General features: G+C 50.7%; 1 protein-coding gene across 1 annotated transcript in view; it reads right to left on the bottom strand.

Moving 5' to 3' along the window:
- Nucleotides 1-1110: 1110 nt before the first annotated feature.
- The window catches only part of PODXL (podocalyxin like), a 55948-nt gene continuing 41898 nt past the window's right edge, over nucleotides 1111-15160 (bottom strand). Inside the window, exons 2-8 of the mRNA XM_055284052.1 lie at nucleotides 11625-12236; nucleotides 10195-10415; nucleotides 9788-9859; nucleotides 7421-7568; nucleotides 7098-7159; nucleotides 6707-6874; nucleotides 1111-5330 (exon numbers count right to left, since the gene is read on the bottom strand). Of these exons, the coding sequence (XP_055140027.1) occupies nucleotides 5133-5330; nucleotides 6707-6874; nucleotides 7098-7159; nucleotides 7421-7568; nucleotides 9788-9859; nucleotides 10195-10415; nucleotides 11625-12236 (1481 nt within the window). The 3' untranslated portion in view covers nucleotides 1111-5132. The remainder of the gene's footprint in view (nucleotides 5331-6706; nucleotides 6875-7097; nucleotides 7160-7420; nucleotides 7569-9787; nucleotides 9860-10194; nucleotides 10416-11624; nucleotides 12237-15160) is intronic.

The following is a 15160-nucleotide window of genomic DNA, read 5'->3' on the forward strand; positions in this document are numbered from 1 at the left end:
TTCACAACTTTCATGGAAGGAAAATCATGTTGTAACAGTAGTTGCATTCTAGAAATGTATTTTTCTGTTGTTGGAACTCTGGCATTAACGTGATAGTGAGAAAAGAGTGTAGGACTAAAGAGCAAAAAGATAGAGAATCAAGGCCCGTGCTGCCATTTAAATGGTTGTGTGATCAATCTCAAAGAGAATACTTAACTCCTGCATCTAATTTCCCAAGTGGGGACAATTCCTACAAGATAGATAGGTTTGTAAACCTCTATAGGTTTCCTATAAAATGGTTTGTAAATGGTAAGATGCTAGGCAAGTAGACAAGATTGTTGTCTAGCAACTAAGATTATGGACCAATTCTACCTGACAGTTTCCCTTCTGCAAGTTGGGAATGATGAAGTTTTCCCCTTCCAGTGAGGAAGCATGCAGCTGTGGATAATACCACACTAGGAGATGAAGAAAGTCAGAATCACCTCCAGTGATTCCTTCCTTAAACCTCTAACTTCCCTACAGACCTGGAGGAGGGATAGGCAGAAGCCTCTTGTAGCAGTAAACAGATCCTTTTATGGCAGAAACAGGGCCAGAATAGAGCTTCTTTGTTTTTACATATATATATATATATATATACACACACACACACACACACACACACACATATACACACATATATACATACATATACACATATATATACATGTATATACACACACACATATATATTTTTTGTCTCTTTGCCAGTGTGTTCATACCTGATCAGTGTTCAGCAGCCCTCTTGGGGATTTCTGATAGTGGTGATTCACAATGTATGTGAGGCAGAAGTGGAGGGAGAGAAGAGAGCGAAACATACAACAACATCTTAGGGGAAAGTGAGGTTCTTTACAGTCACTAGGATAGCTTGAGTAAGGTAAAGACTCATAACCACCTTTAGTATCCCCCTTTTTTTTCTTTCAGTTTCTCTCCTTCTCTCGCCTAATTTCTTTGCTTGCAGAGTTGGACAAGTGTAACTCAGCACAGAGGCTCCTGTGCTATGGGTGTGACCCGACATTCTCGGGCACTTTGGAGATGAGCCTCATACACAAGTGAAGGCTTTAAGTCAGAGCAAAATACTAGAGCTTGAACCAGTTTACACAAAAACACTTTAATTGACGGTATACAATTTTCCAAAATATATTTTTGTAAGAAAATGCAATAATTAACTATAGTTTTTACAAACAAGTTTCTCAGTAAATTCCAGTGTACTTCAGACCCCTGTCCACTAAGACACATATGATCCCCCAGTTCCTGGGCAAACTGTTGAACATTTACTGCAGACAAAAAGACCCACACCAAAGAGTCATCTGCGTCCTCCCACATGTTGTGTTTGCAGCAGACCTGAGGGATCAGCTAGTGACTGTGACAAAAGCTATGCTACAGTTTTAGTCTTGCCCTCTCTGCCTCCCCGATCTTGTTTTCTTGGTCCCTCGGTCCTGTTGGAATAAGTTCCATACATAAAAGCTCATCCAAAACTTGTTCCTTGGCAGAAAGAATTGTTCACTTACATCTTAAACCTAAATGATTCAGAGAACGTGTAGAAGACCAGCTCTTATGTTTGTGTTGATGCCCTCCCTAGCCTTGCTAGGGTAAGAACTGGGAAAGGAATTCTGTCCTTTGTGTCATTCTGGCACCTTCGAGTAGCAATTCTTAATTTACCGATTATTCCTTCTGAGGTGCACAGTCTGCGGATCCAGGTTTTAATCTTGTTTGTGTCCTGAACCATGTGATTTTGAGGAAGTCACTTTATCTTTGTGAGCTTCAGATTATCTTTTTCTCTAGAAAAAGATTGGACTAGATCTTGAAATACCTTTCTCCATGACTAGAGGGTTGCCTGCCAACCAGAGCATATTGACTCCAACCTTTACTGAAATGGAGCTGTGACTTTGCTGGGGAGGGGGCAGGGTTGCATTTTAAAATAAAAAAAAAAAAACACCTGACCTACAAGACAAATACTTTATCGTAAGTTTGTCTTGTTATATTTCATTTTTTGTTTAAAAAAAAAAGCAAAAACTTGTCATTTCCAGTAAGACATTTACATTCCTGTCCAGAGAGAAAACTTGGCCATCACTCAGCTAACATAATGTTTTTCCAAAGTATGTTCACTTAAAGCAGTGCGGGGTGGATTAACATGGTCACTGTATTTACATTATCCAAAAAATGTCTATATGTATCAGTTTGAACTTGTTCTTCAAAGTTTCTCCAGTATATTGTCAAAAAAGATAAAGCTCAAGAAGTGGTTTAAATAAACTTTCTGCTAGCTTTCCTTATCAAGCGGGAAAAAAACCTGGTGTCTAGACTAGATTAAACCCGTATTCTGTCTTACGATGCAAAGAATATTCTGTACCTCCTTCATAAGCATTGCTGCCTGTCTCCCCACTCTCATGACAGTAGGCTTCCCAGTCATCATACTCGTGGTTTCTGGCCTTCTGTGAAGCTTGGGGAAACCACAGTTTACCACTGAAAGAGTTGATAAACTGTCTTTGCTACAACCTGTTTAAGTCATGCTGAGCTTCTAGTGTTCCTCTTACCTCTTCCCAGACCCAGAATCTGAATTATCAGAGAGCATTTAGAACCCAGTGCGGAAGATGTAAAGGTGGCGGAAGATGATTTTATAGATGCATGGCTGTTTGGCCTGTTGACGTAGGTGTCCTGGTGGCAAGAGCAAGGCAAGGTGTCAGATTCTGAAGCTGCCCTAAGCCTAGACTAACACAGTTTGGACGAATATAAAGCAGTAACCTCTGAACCAGCCCAAAGCCTCTCCGGGTTCTCCTTGGATAGAGCAATAGAGTCAGGAGAGTCAGGACCGACCTGGCCAGGCACTCCTGCTCTCTAGTCCTTGCCAGTCATCATCTGTCTCCAAGAGGCCATAGGGTTGCAGCCTTTGATTGATTTGCAGGGGCCTATCTGCTGTCTCTGTCGAAAGCCCTGGCTGGTGAAGTGTGACCCAGTATCAGCAAAGGAGGAATAATCCAGTCTGGCCTCTCCCACAGGACCACAACAGAAAACCTACTGGGTGGAGAGAACCCAGCGCTGGGCAAGAAGGAAGCAAACGCCTCACTCAAGCCTAACAAGATTTCCTGTTTTCCCCCAAACAGGCACTGTTCTCCATCCTGCCCACCTCCAAACACTAGAGCGTCGGGGCAGATGTTTTTGGAACTTGTTAGCCTCGCATCCCCCTAACTCCTGGGAAACTCGCTGGGGCCCTATGTGAACCCTTGGCCTTCCTTTTCCCCTAGGATATCAGATGGCTACAGACTGTGAGGAAGGAATTAGGCAGACGGTGCAGGACAGATCTTCCCTAGCCCCTCCCCCTACCCTTTTAAAAAGTAAGCCATCCTGAGTGGACAGCCTATTTCATCAGAACTACTACAGCCGGAGCCTGACTCTTAAGACCCTGGAGGTGTGGCGTTTCACCCAAAAAATGGCAATTTCATTCCCTTCAGCAGTTCTGCCCATTTTCCTACTTGATCCCAGGGAATCTACGCCCAGAACGATGGAGACCATGGCGAAAGTTCAACATTCCACACAGGATTCCCCCTTCTCAATCAGATGAAACCTCACCATGCCCACTGCTTAGGAGCCTTCTAAATGGCAGCTAACTGCTAGGTCCATAAAAGTCCTATATTGGGGAATAGACATAGCTTTGTGTTTCCCTGAGATGCCACTAGAAACTGCAAGAGAACTGCAGCAGCCCCACTAGGCTCACAGAGAAGAGGAACAGCAAGGCCTAGCTCCAGGCCAGGACAGTGGGACGTTCCCACGACTGTCTGTCCCCCAGGCTGCCCTTCATGCACCCAGCATGCACTGTGCTTTCCAGGCCTTCTTTCCCTGTGGCACAAGAGAATCAGAATGAGTGAGATGAGCTAACTGGACATCTGCAACTGTCTGAGCTTTTGGCCTTTGGCAGTGGAGGGCTGGGTTAGAAAACAAACAACTATAACAAAACTCTCAGCAACTTGAAATGTCCCTGAGTTTCTCATGACATACATACAGAGGAAAGCCTGTCCTTCCTGGCTGCTTTAATGGATTGTCTCTGAAGACACATCGCTGATGGGGAGCCCCGGGAAGGCCTCTCCTGCAGCCACTGCTCTTTCCTACTGGGTCTCAGGGAATCACTCCCATCAGCTGAGCAGTGAACAACAAAAGGAACACGCTGCTCTCACTAGCTACAGCAGATTTTAGTCCCTGGTGGAAATGGAGGCCCAAAGAAGATCCTGGGTAGCCTCTGCAAGGAATGCCAGGGGCAGTGGGCCAGTGTTCCTGCTGACCCCTCATCAGCTGCCCTGAGATAACCAGCCTGGACTCAAGAGTGTCCCCTTCTCTCCTCACCTGCACGTGGGTCCCCTAAGCAGACCTGGGAGACCTGTGTGGGTTAAGCCCCCATCTCACGAAGCAAATGTGAGAAAATCCAAATCCAGAACAAGGGGTTCAAGGTTATGAATAACCTGTGCTAATCCCAGAGGCCCCAGGACAGAGTAAGTGGGAACAAACACTGAGTGTAGGGAGGGGTAAGAACACAAGAGAGTGGGAAGACAGGTACACGAGGCTAGGGTAGGAGAAGGAAACTTGGAAGCTGGACTTTTAGGTCATCAGATCCCACCGAGCCAAGGTGTAGCCCTGCCCTCCTTTCCAGCCCAGCCGCCTGCTGGAGTTTCACCCCTGCCCGGGACTGCTCTGGACGGAAGGCACACGTGAACACAGCAGTGTAGCATGGTGCAAATGGAATCTTTGTTCTCATCCTGACTCTGTCACCAAGTGGCTCTGACCTTGGGCAAGTCACTTACCCTCTTCAGGTCTCGGCAATCTCACTGCAGAATGAAAGGATTTGACTAGTTCATCTCTAAAGTCCCTCACGCGGCTTTTTCTTGATCTCCCTCATCATCCAGCAGCACTGAGCTCAGGCACTAGTGGGTTATTTTACAAGAGGAATCTGGACAGAATGTGATTTGTTCAGGTTGAAAAGGGAAAAATTAAGGCCCTGGGGGGATTGGGAGGGGACACCCCTCGGAGTTCACTCTCCCTCCCCAGTCTTTCCCTTCCCCGTCCAAACGGCACTTGGGGTGGTGGGTCTGGAGCTCTGTGGTGCTGCTGGAGGCCACCAGCAGACTGGACTAGAGGTGTGTGTCTTCCTCCTCATCCAGGTCGTCCTTGGTCAGGTTATCCAGAGGGACGATCCAGCTGTCCCCCAGCTCCCCATTGAGGCTGACCACCTTCTTCTCCTGCATCTCAGAAGAGGTCTCCATCACTTCCAGTGTCGGGTTGTCATGGTAACCATTCTCCACTGTCTGCAGCTCCTCTGTTAGCCGTTGCTAGAGTGGGGAAGGTGACCGGCGAGAAGGGGGTTTCAGAGGGCTCGGAGCTTAATATAGTGCATGTACGTCCCCTTCCCACTCAGGAGCCCCACTGTAGCTAAAGCAGGCCCTCACTGCTTGCCTGTGGGGCTGGCTGCTCCTGGTGGTCATTCTGGCTCTCAGCCTGCCTGGAACTAGTTTGGAACAAAGACTTGCCCCTCACCCTCGCCCTGGTGGCAGACCTGTGAAGTCAGTGGAGATGGACTTTGTTCTCCAGAGTCCTCTAAGCCCTTTCCTGCCCTTCATCCCTTCCCCCAAAACCTCTTCTCCAGGCACCTACCTCACCTATCATAATGAATGGGAAAAACACTATTAAAAAATGACCTCTCTCAGGCTGGGTGACTGAGCCCTCTCAAGCCTGGGCAGGATGGGTATGGTGTCTCTAGAACCATCCCTGCAGCAGAGAGCAGCCATCTGGCAGAGGCGCTTTCTGTCCCTCTCAAACACAAACTTGAGTGCATGCTAGAATCACCTGGGGAGCTTTTAACAACTACACTGATGGATGCAGAGATTGTTTGAATTGGTGTGGGAGGCAGTCAGGCAAGGGAATTTTTCTCAAGTTCCCCACAGTGTGCAGGCAGGAGTGAGAACCACAGGGTGTGGGTGGCACCATCATGGCGGGAATTCTAGTAAGGTAGGCAGAAGAATTTTTGGTTAGACAGAACACCTAGGCCTGCTTCTATCAATGAATCCTCAGACCAGCTCTGCAAGGAGGTTATCCCTGCTGTGCCGATGAGGAACCTGACGCCCAAAGAGCTCATCTGACTGACTTCCTCAAGGTCAGGGCCAGGACTAACCAAGTCTCCCTGACTCCAGTCCAGGCGTGGTGACTCACACCTGTAATCCCAGCACTTTGGGAGGCTGAGGCAGGCAGATTGCTTGAGGTCAGGAGTTCGAGACTAGCCTGGCCAACATGGCGAAACCCCATCTCTACTAAAAATACAAAAATTAGGCGGGTGTGGTGGTGGGCACCTGTAATCCCAGCTACTGGGGAGGCTGAGGAACAAGAATCACTTGAGGTTGCAGTGAGCCGAGATCTCACCATTGCACTCCAGCCTGGGTGACAGAGCAAGACCCTGTCTGAAAAACATAATAATAATAAAATAAAAAATAAGTAAGTCTTCCTGACTCCAAAGCCCACGCTCTGTCCTCTGCCACGCTGCCTCTGTAATGCTCTGTGGACTGAGGCGGCTGCCTATCAGGGGTGGCCTCTGCCTGTTAGAAAGGGTCCAGGGCCTGCTCCCTTTCCTCTTCTGCAACTCGGGAATCACGAGGGGAGGGTTCCTCTGGTGACCTGGGCTGCTTTCCCTGTGTGGCCGCAAACAGCTGCTTACCTGGTCCTTCCTCTGGGAGAGGCGCTGGTGGCAGCAGCCATAGAGGGCCGCCACGAGGAGCAGGAATGACGCCATGCAGACGATGGTGATGATGAGGGGCATGCTGAAGCGGTCCTCGGCCTCCTCCGGTGGCCCCTGGTCCCCTAGCTGCATGTTACTGACCCCTGCCTGCATAGGAAGTGGCAGAAAACAGGCTAGGGGCACCCTCTCTCCCTCAGCCCCCGGCTTCACTGTAGAGCCCCTCTGCTTGCAGTCTGCTAGGGTCCGTGCCACTGCCCTCTTCTACATGCAGGCACGTGACGGGGTTCCTCCCCACAGAGAGAGGGGAGTAACCAGACCTCCCACAAGGGGCTTCGGAGCCACTCTGTCCCCACATTTGGGGGCCGCTTACCTCCTTTAGTTCATCCCATTTGTCCTTCAGCCGCTCGTACACATCTTTGGCAGGGAGCTTAGCTGTGGGAGAGGAGGGAGACACTGCCCAATGGCCCAGCCCAGAGCGAGGCAGTGGGGGACAGGGACTGCGCCCCAAGAGAGGGACGCACCGTATCTCAGTCTCCTGAGTGTGTCTCTCAGGTGACCTGGGAGGGGGTGTGGCTTGACAGTTCTTAGGGAACTGAAGGGGCACCACTGTGACCCACCCTCCAATGTGGCTTCTGCATGCCCCCATTCCCACACATGCAGGCCCCAGCCCAGGCCCCCTTGCCCTCCACTCACTGTGAATAGTGATTTCTTTGACGACCACTGCCTGACTTCCTAGAACACGTGCCAGCCGTATGCTGCACTCATCTTGGGCCGGGTTGAAGGTGGCTTTGACTGCTTGGCATATCAGTGTGACCAGTTTCTCATCCTGAGGGCCCTCTGCCTGTGGTGGGGAGAGGGCAGGTGACTCCGCGGGGAGCGTGACAGCAGCCTAGCCCTGTGGGGCTGCCCTCCAGCTAAGGTTGGGAGAATGCTGTTGCCCTGCTAGAACCTGCCTCCCTCTCCAGCCCCAGCTGGTGCTCCACACAGGCCTGCCAGGAGCCAAGGGTTGCGTGCTGTTCTCCTGGGCCAGTTCCTGCCTCCTCTGTCTCGTTCCCATCAGCCCATTCCCCGCACTGTGTTTATCTGGTCTATGCTTGCACCTTTCATTCCTTTCACCCTAGTGCCCCTTTTTTCCCTCCAAGCTATTCGCGGATTGGGGGTCTTTTTTATCTCCCAACCTAGAAAGGGCTAGAGTGGGGGCACTGCACAGCAACTCTACCCCACAGCCTGCGGGAAGACTCCAATTCCCCCTGAACTCCCCCCATTCACCAGCCTTTCATGCCCAGTTCAGAGAAATCAGGTGGGGAGGCTGCGACTCTCAGAAGGGTCTCTACCCCCAAAGCTGAAATACATGTGCCCTTGCCCTCGGCAGAGCCTCTGGCTCTGAAGCCATGGACAGGCTGACAGGGAAGGGGCCTCCACTGAGTAGGGGAACAGGTGGGATCTTGAAGCTACCCCTAGGATATCTTGGAGGGGGTCTTATTTAGCTCAAAGAACAAAGATTGTGGCTGACATGGCTTTAGGGCTGAGGATGAGGAGAGAAGTGTGGGCAGCGTGTACCCAGTCCTGCCATGCCATCTAGGGGCACCCCTCCCTGGGGCTTCTCTGGCCTGATTCCGGAATAAATGACTAAGACAAAGAAAAGGACTCTAGGGATGGCTTAGCACAGAACCCATACAAACCACCCCTAAGGTTTCTACCAGAATTTCCTTAGGCTTACTAATTCCCCACCCTGACAGGAAGGGATCCAGGGTTTTCCATCTTCCTTTTCTAGCAAAGGAAAAAAAAAATGTTTCTCACAAACAATCACACAGCCTACCAAGCTACATCCAAAAAGAGGGTCTGAGGAAAGGCTGGGCGGGCACGTGACTGTCCCCAGAGCCCATCTCATGCAATGCCTGCCTTGTCCAATAAGCCCAGCCCTAGGAGAACACTGCTGCCTTTTAAAACTCTGGTCTAGATGTAGGCTTTTGTAAAGTTCACTTGGAAAATGCTGGCATAATGGACACCCAAAAGAAAACAACCGCAGAAAATTCAGGCAGCATTAAAGTGTCGTAAGCCCAAATTCTCCATCCTATCTGCAGACACCGTGTTCGGGTCTGTTCTAGTTCTAGTTCCTGGGGGCGGCTGCAAAAAACCGGCACTGACCGGGAGAGGGCAGCAGTGAGCCAGCCATCTCCAGCACCCGCCGCGCTCAGCAGCTATTTACTGAGTGTGCACAGCGCACACTCCCCAGACCAAAGCCTTTGGACCCATGAAGACCGGTGGCCTGAAGGCTGCTCACATACTGCTACTTCCCTCACACAGGTGTGCTCACACGCATGCTCACACGCACGCTCACCACCCAGACTGGAGAAATGCTGGCAGTGTCTCCTGCATTTCTCTCCCACCCATCCCGTCAGCTCCTCAGGTTAGAGGGAGAATCTCCCAGCACTGTTCGTCCATCAAGGCTCTCAGACAGTCCACGGACCAGGAAATGTGAAGCCACAGACGATTAAAGCAGACAGGCTACACCTCTCATTTTCTCTTTCTTTTCTTTTCTCTCTGTAAAAACGGGGTCTTCCTATGTTTCCCAGGCTGGTCTTGAACTTCTGGCCTCAAGCAAACTTCCTGCCTCAGCTCCTCAAAGTGTTGGGATTAAGGTGTAAGCCACCACACCTGGCCTCACCTCTCTTTCAATTGAGACATCTGAAACCCAAAGAGATAAACTCACCAAAGTACTCCCAGAGCTAGGGGCAAACAGGAACTAGGATCAGGGTCCGTCAACTCAGCATACTGGAAATAGTCACACAGTGAAAGCTGAGGAAACCAGGGGCTGGGAGGAGGGATTCAGTCCTGTGGGTGTGTCCTGACTTAGAGAAGTCTAAACCTTGGTCTGTCACTCTGTAAGATGGGAAAGGACCACTTCCTACTAGGAAGAAATGAGGGCCGGAAAGCAAATGCACCTTAGAAAGATGCTTAAAAACGCACCTAGAAAGAACATACATTCCTTCTCCCTCCCTCAGCCCTGCTGCGAGCCTGCACCTGGGAGCTCAGATCAGCGAGCTGCGAGCTACTCACACAGAGGGTGTTTCCTGTGAGGTTCAGGATGAGCTGCTTCTCACTGGGTCTCTCAGGAGCCTCACACTTTGTCTGGAAGAAGCCACTGAGATTAAGGTTTGGGCTAATAGTCAGGGAATCTTTGACATTCCCCCCTAACTAGGGGTGACCCAGATAGGAAGGAGTTCATGGCAAGCTGGAGGCATGGCTGGACCCATTCCAGAGCCAGGTATGCCCTGGCTGCATGGATTGAGGGCAGCTCAAGCCAGGACCAGGCTAACCAGGGAGAAGGAGGAGGGAATGGGTAAGTGCTGCTCAAAGCCCCAGCCAGGGGCCCTGGGTTGGAGGAAATAACAGGAAAGCTTGTCTTAAAGCCTCTTCTACCCGAGTCTGGGTTCTCCTACTTGCCCCACCCCTGCTGGAGTTACCCAGTTACTCTCATGAGCCACGGTGGGAGAAGGTGTTTTGGGGTAACGGTGGGTAGTTGATGCTGCCGTGGGGCTGGAGCTCATGGTCTCTGGCAGGGAGGGTGTTCTCAATGCTGTTGCCGGGCTCGTGGGCTGCACTGTCCCCTGGGAGGAAGGGGCCGTAGAGCTGGCTGGCATCTGACTGGAGGTCTGTTGAGTTCTTGGCGAGATAACCGATGACGCTGTCAGTGGGAAAATGAGGGTAATGAGAAAAGATGAGTGCACCCTTGCGAGAAGAGGACAATCTTTTCTTGCTCTAATAGTTTTCCCAGGTTCTTTGGTCTTACTCCCACAGAGATGGAAGAAGTGGACTCCTATGACAAGCCAGTGGAATAACCCAGCAAAGTCACAGCAGCCGCAGCAAACGTTCACTGAGCACTTACTTTGTGCAAAGGACTAAGTGCTTCAAAGGTGTTTTCCTCCTGAATCCTCACAACCCTCTGGGGAAGGAATCGTCATCATCCCTATTTCATAAACAAGGAAACTGAGGCTCCGAGGAGCTCAGTGATTTGCCCGAGTTCCTGTGCCAACAAGTGGCAGGGCAGGGATTCGAATCCAGGATTATCTCAGCCGGAGCCCACACTCCTACTGTGTGGCACCCTCCTGTAGAGCAGTGGCCTGCTGACTTCAGACCACATGCCGCTGATATGCGGCAACATCACCAGGGAACGCTCAGAAATTCTGGGTCCACAGGTCTGAGATGGGCCATGATCCTAAGGCTCATGATCCATAGGTAGGTTTTGAAATTGATTTACTAGGTTAAGACAAGCTCTTATAAATAATAAATAAGTAAGTAAGTAAACAGGTATCGGCCGGGCATGGTGGCTCACACCTGTAATCCCAGCACTTTGGGAGGCTGGGCAGATCACCCGAGGTCAGGAGTTCAAGACCAGCCTGGCCGACATGGTGAAACACTGTCTCTACTTTAAAAAAAAAAAAAACTTAGCCAGTGTGGCGGTGCACACCTGTAGTCCCAGCTACTCAGGAGGCTGAGGCAGGAAAATTGCTTGAACTTGGAGGTGGAGGTTGCAATGAGCAGAGATCACGCCACTGCACTCCAGCCTGGGTGACACAGCGAGACTCCATCTCAAAAATAAATAAATAGGTATGGAATAGAAACTATTCCCCTCAGGTTCAAACAATTCTCCTGCCTCAGGCTCCTGAGTAGCTGGGATTACAGGCACCCGCCACCACACCCAGCTAATGTTGTATTTTTAGCAGAGACAGGGTTTCGCCTTGTTGGCCAGGATGGTCTCGAACTCCTGCCCTCAGGTAATCCACCTGTCTTGGCCTCCCAAAGTGCTGGGATGACAGGCATGAGCCTTTTCAGAACCATCATGCCTGGCCCTGAAAAGTTTCTTGGTGCTTGAAGAAAACCAGGCATTACTTACGTAGGGTGGTGGTCATCCTCGGGCTTGTGAAGGTGTAGCCAGGGCTAGCCACAGTGCTTGAACTGCTTGAAATTGTCATAAGATGGTCATGTCCCGAGCTTGTTGGGGTAGCCATAGGACGCATCGAAGTGGGTTGTGAGGGGCTAAGTGGGTTTGTAGGGTGAGAGGTCATGGGCTGTTCTGCCTTAGTGGATGTGAGGTCTGTGGCGACACTGTGGCTGCTTTTCCCTGCAGAGTTAGTTGTATCTTCTGCTCCAGTCTGGCTGCTTGTGGTGTCAGGTTTAGCTGTGGCTGTGGAGGTTGCAACTGTAGTGGTGTCTGCACCTTTTGTGCTCTTGGGGCCCTCGATGGTGGTAGTGGAGTTGCCTGAGCCACCTCCTCTAGCCACGGTAGTGTTGACTGGGCCTGAGACTTGCTGAACCAGGGTTGTAGTCCCCGATGAGTCACTGGATACACCAAGGGTGGTCGTCTTGACCAAGGCCGAGGTTTCGCTGGCCTTGGAAGTGGGGACTGTGCTCTGCTGGGCTGCAGCTATAGCCGTGGTGGTGACATTGGATGCTGGAGTCGATGCTGTTGTTTTAGATGAGTCCATAGTAGTCTGGACTGCTGTTTCTAAAGACAACAGAGAATGGAGTTAGGGCTGGTAGGCTTCCTCACCACGCTTCTCCAGCTCTTCCCCAGGATGCAGAGGCCTTGCTCGCAGCCCTGCTATCTGCCTTGCTCAAGGCCTGGGTCTGTGGTGAATCCAGAATTTTCGGAGGTTCAAGAAACCTCTTTTTTTTTTCTTCTTCCTTTTTGTGGAGAACGGGGTTTCGCTATATTGCCCAGCAGGTCTTGAACTCCTGGGCTCAAGCTATCCTCCCGCCTCTGCCTCCCTGAGAGCTGGGATTACAGGCGTGAGCCACCGCACCTGGCATGAAACCTCTAAGGGGGCAGCTTGGAGTGCAGCAGGGTCAGAAAAGCAAAATGCTGCTGAAGGGGAGGCCAGGCCAATGAGGCCCACCACACGTGGAGGCTGTCATGCATGCCCTGCCCACCCCGTCCAGCCCCACACACATCCCCTTTAAGTTTCTCAATATGCTACCCCAGAACCAGCCGCCAGGAACACCTCTGTCTCCTCCTCCCCAGCTGCCAGGCACGTGGCCCGCAGAAAATTCCACAGACTAATGCTTCCTGAACTGCCGTGGCCCTGTTCTGAGCTTAAGCAAAAAAGACATGGGCCCTGTTCTCATGGAAGTGAAATCTGGGAGAAACTGATGATAAACTGAAATTACACAAATTACTATTTCAGTACCAGGTGAGCTGTGCCAAGAAAGAAAGGCCGAGTGCCCAGACTGCATGCAGCATGGTGGCTTCACCTGCCATTTCTTGAGGAAATAGGATCCGTGTCAGGCAATGGAGACACAATGGTGAACACGACACAGAGAGTCATACCCTGGAGAAGCTAACACTCTGGTGGGGAGGCAGAGACGATAAACACCTGGACAGAGCAGCCATCAAATCTGCTTACCACACGGAGGAAGTGAGGAAGGAAATGATGCAGAGACGAGCGGGGAGGGACCATGTCGAATGAGGGAAGGAAAGGCATCTCTGCGATGATGGTTAGGCTAAGCCCTGAAGGATAACAAGGAGAATGCTGTGTGAAGAATGGGAGGAAAAGTGTTCCCGGCAGAAGGAACAGAATCTGCAAAGCTCCCGAGTAGGGAAAGGAGCTGACAGAAGACAAGCAGGAATGGAGTTTGGTGAGGAGGGGTCAGATGCAGGGCTGAGAAAACGCAGGGTCTTATGACAGTGACAGCAACTGAGCATCCAAACCAGACATTTTTGAGAATAAAAGGCTCTCTTAAAAATCACATTCGGCCAGGTGTGGTGGCTCATGCGTGTAATGCCAGCACTTTGGGAGGCTGAGGCGGGCAGATCACTCGAGGTCAGGCGTTACAGACCAGTCTGGCCAATACAGAGAAACCCCGTCTCTACTAAAAATACAAAAGAAATAAACTGGGCGTGGTGGTGCATGCCTGTAATCCCAGCTACTTGGGAGGCTGAGGCAGGAGAACGGCTTGAACCCGAGAGGCAGAGGTTGCAGTGAGCCAAGATGGCGCCACTGCACTCCAGCCTGGGCAACAGAGCGAGACTCCGTCTCAAAAAAACAAAAATAAAAAAACGCATCCTACGTAGAATGAGACATAAGATCATCCTCCTCAAAGGCCAACATGCAGATTCCAGATTTTATTCTTGGTGCAAAAAAGAAGCCACTGAAGGCATTAAAGCACAGAAGTTTTATAGGATGACTTACAGAGAAACCTGTTCCTGCTGCTTTGGGGAATGCAGACTGGAAAGAAGAGTGTGTGGAAGAGGGAAGAGAAGTTAGGAGGCAATTACAGTAACCCAGATGGAATGAACACTGTTGGCCATAGGAAGCTACTGACACTGGAGACAAAAGGTGGATAGAGTCAAGACTGTTTTGGAGATCAACTGCTTACTGATGTCGTAAGTGAGGGAAAAAGAGAATCTAAGGTGATTTCCTAGTTTTCTGTCTGGAGCAGAAGGGAATGGTGGGAAGGGGACTGATGGCTGCATCCCGTTCTCTGTGCCAGCCAGCACCCATACCATTTGTCTATATTTGGGAGTTCCGCATCCCGTGAGACTTGATGGCAGCACAATCTGCCTCCTATGGTGATGCTCCTACGAAAATGCCAGCTCTTTGCCTTGCCAGCCTCCCCTGGGACGAGCATAAGCAGGTGGCAGTGCCACCATGAACGAGCAGTCTCATTCCAGCCGTGAGGGGCTCTGCAGGCAGGAGTGGTGACATCATGCATGGAGGTGAGGCCAAGCACTCATCCCGGGCCGCAGCGCCACCTAGTGCTTGGCACGGGTAAGCAGCGCTGGCCTCCCTGAATCTACAGCCTGGCTTGGGTGATGTTCAAAGTAGCCCTGAATGTGGCCTCCAGCAATCCCAGCTACTCCATACACTGGAGAGTATCCCCAAATCTTTTACACATACATTTTGCTACTGAAAAGCAGAAATGTTTATCAGGAGTAGCTGCCGGCAGCAAGACTTCAAGGATTGGTTGTCAGGCCTTGTTGGGGACAAAGGGCAGTCAAAATTCTGCAAGCATTAAGGAATACTTGCAAGTGTCCCATGATATCAAGGATAAGCAGTCACATTATCATCTCTAATCTAGAGTGAAGTGGCTTTGGTGTGGCCCAGTGGCTGCTGCCAGAGCATGAAAGGCACACTCACCAAATGTGTTTTAAAAACCAATACAAGCTGGGCGTGGTGGCTCATGCCTGTAATCCCAGCACTTTGGGAGGCCAAGGCAGGTGGATCACCTGAGGTCACCTGAGACCAGCTGGGCCAACATGGTGAAACTTCATCTCTACTAAAAATACAAAACTTAGCCAGGCGTGGTGGCGGGCACCAGTAATCCTAGCTACTCAGGAGGCTGAGGCAGGAGAATAGCTTGAACCTCGGAGGCGGAGGTGTAGTGGGCCAAGATCGTGCCACTGCACTCCAGCCTGGGTGACAGAGTGAG

The sequence above is a fragment of the Symphalangus syndactylus genome, chromosome 6 (assembly GCF_028878055.3).
Source record: "Symphalangus syndactylus isolate Jambi chromosome 6, NHGRI_mSymSyn1-v2.1_pri, whole genome shotgun sequence".
Taxonomy (NCBI): domain Eukaryota; kingdom Metazoa; phylum Chordata; class Mammalia; order Primates; family Hylobatidae; genus Symphalangus; species Symphalangus syndactylus.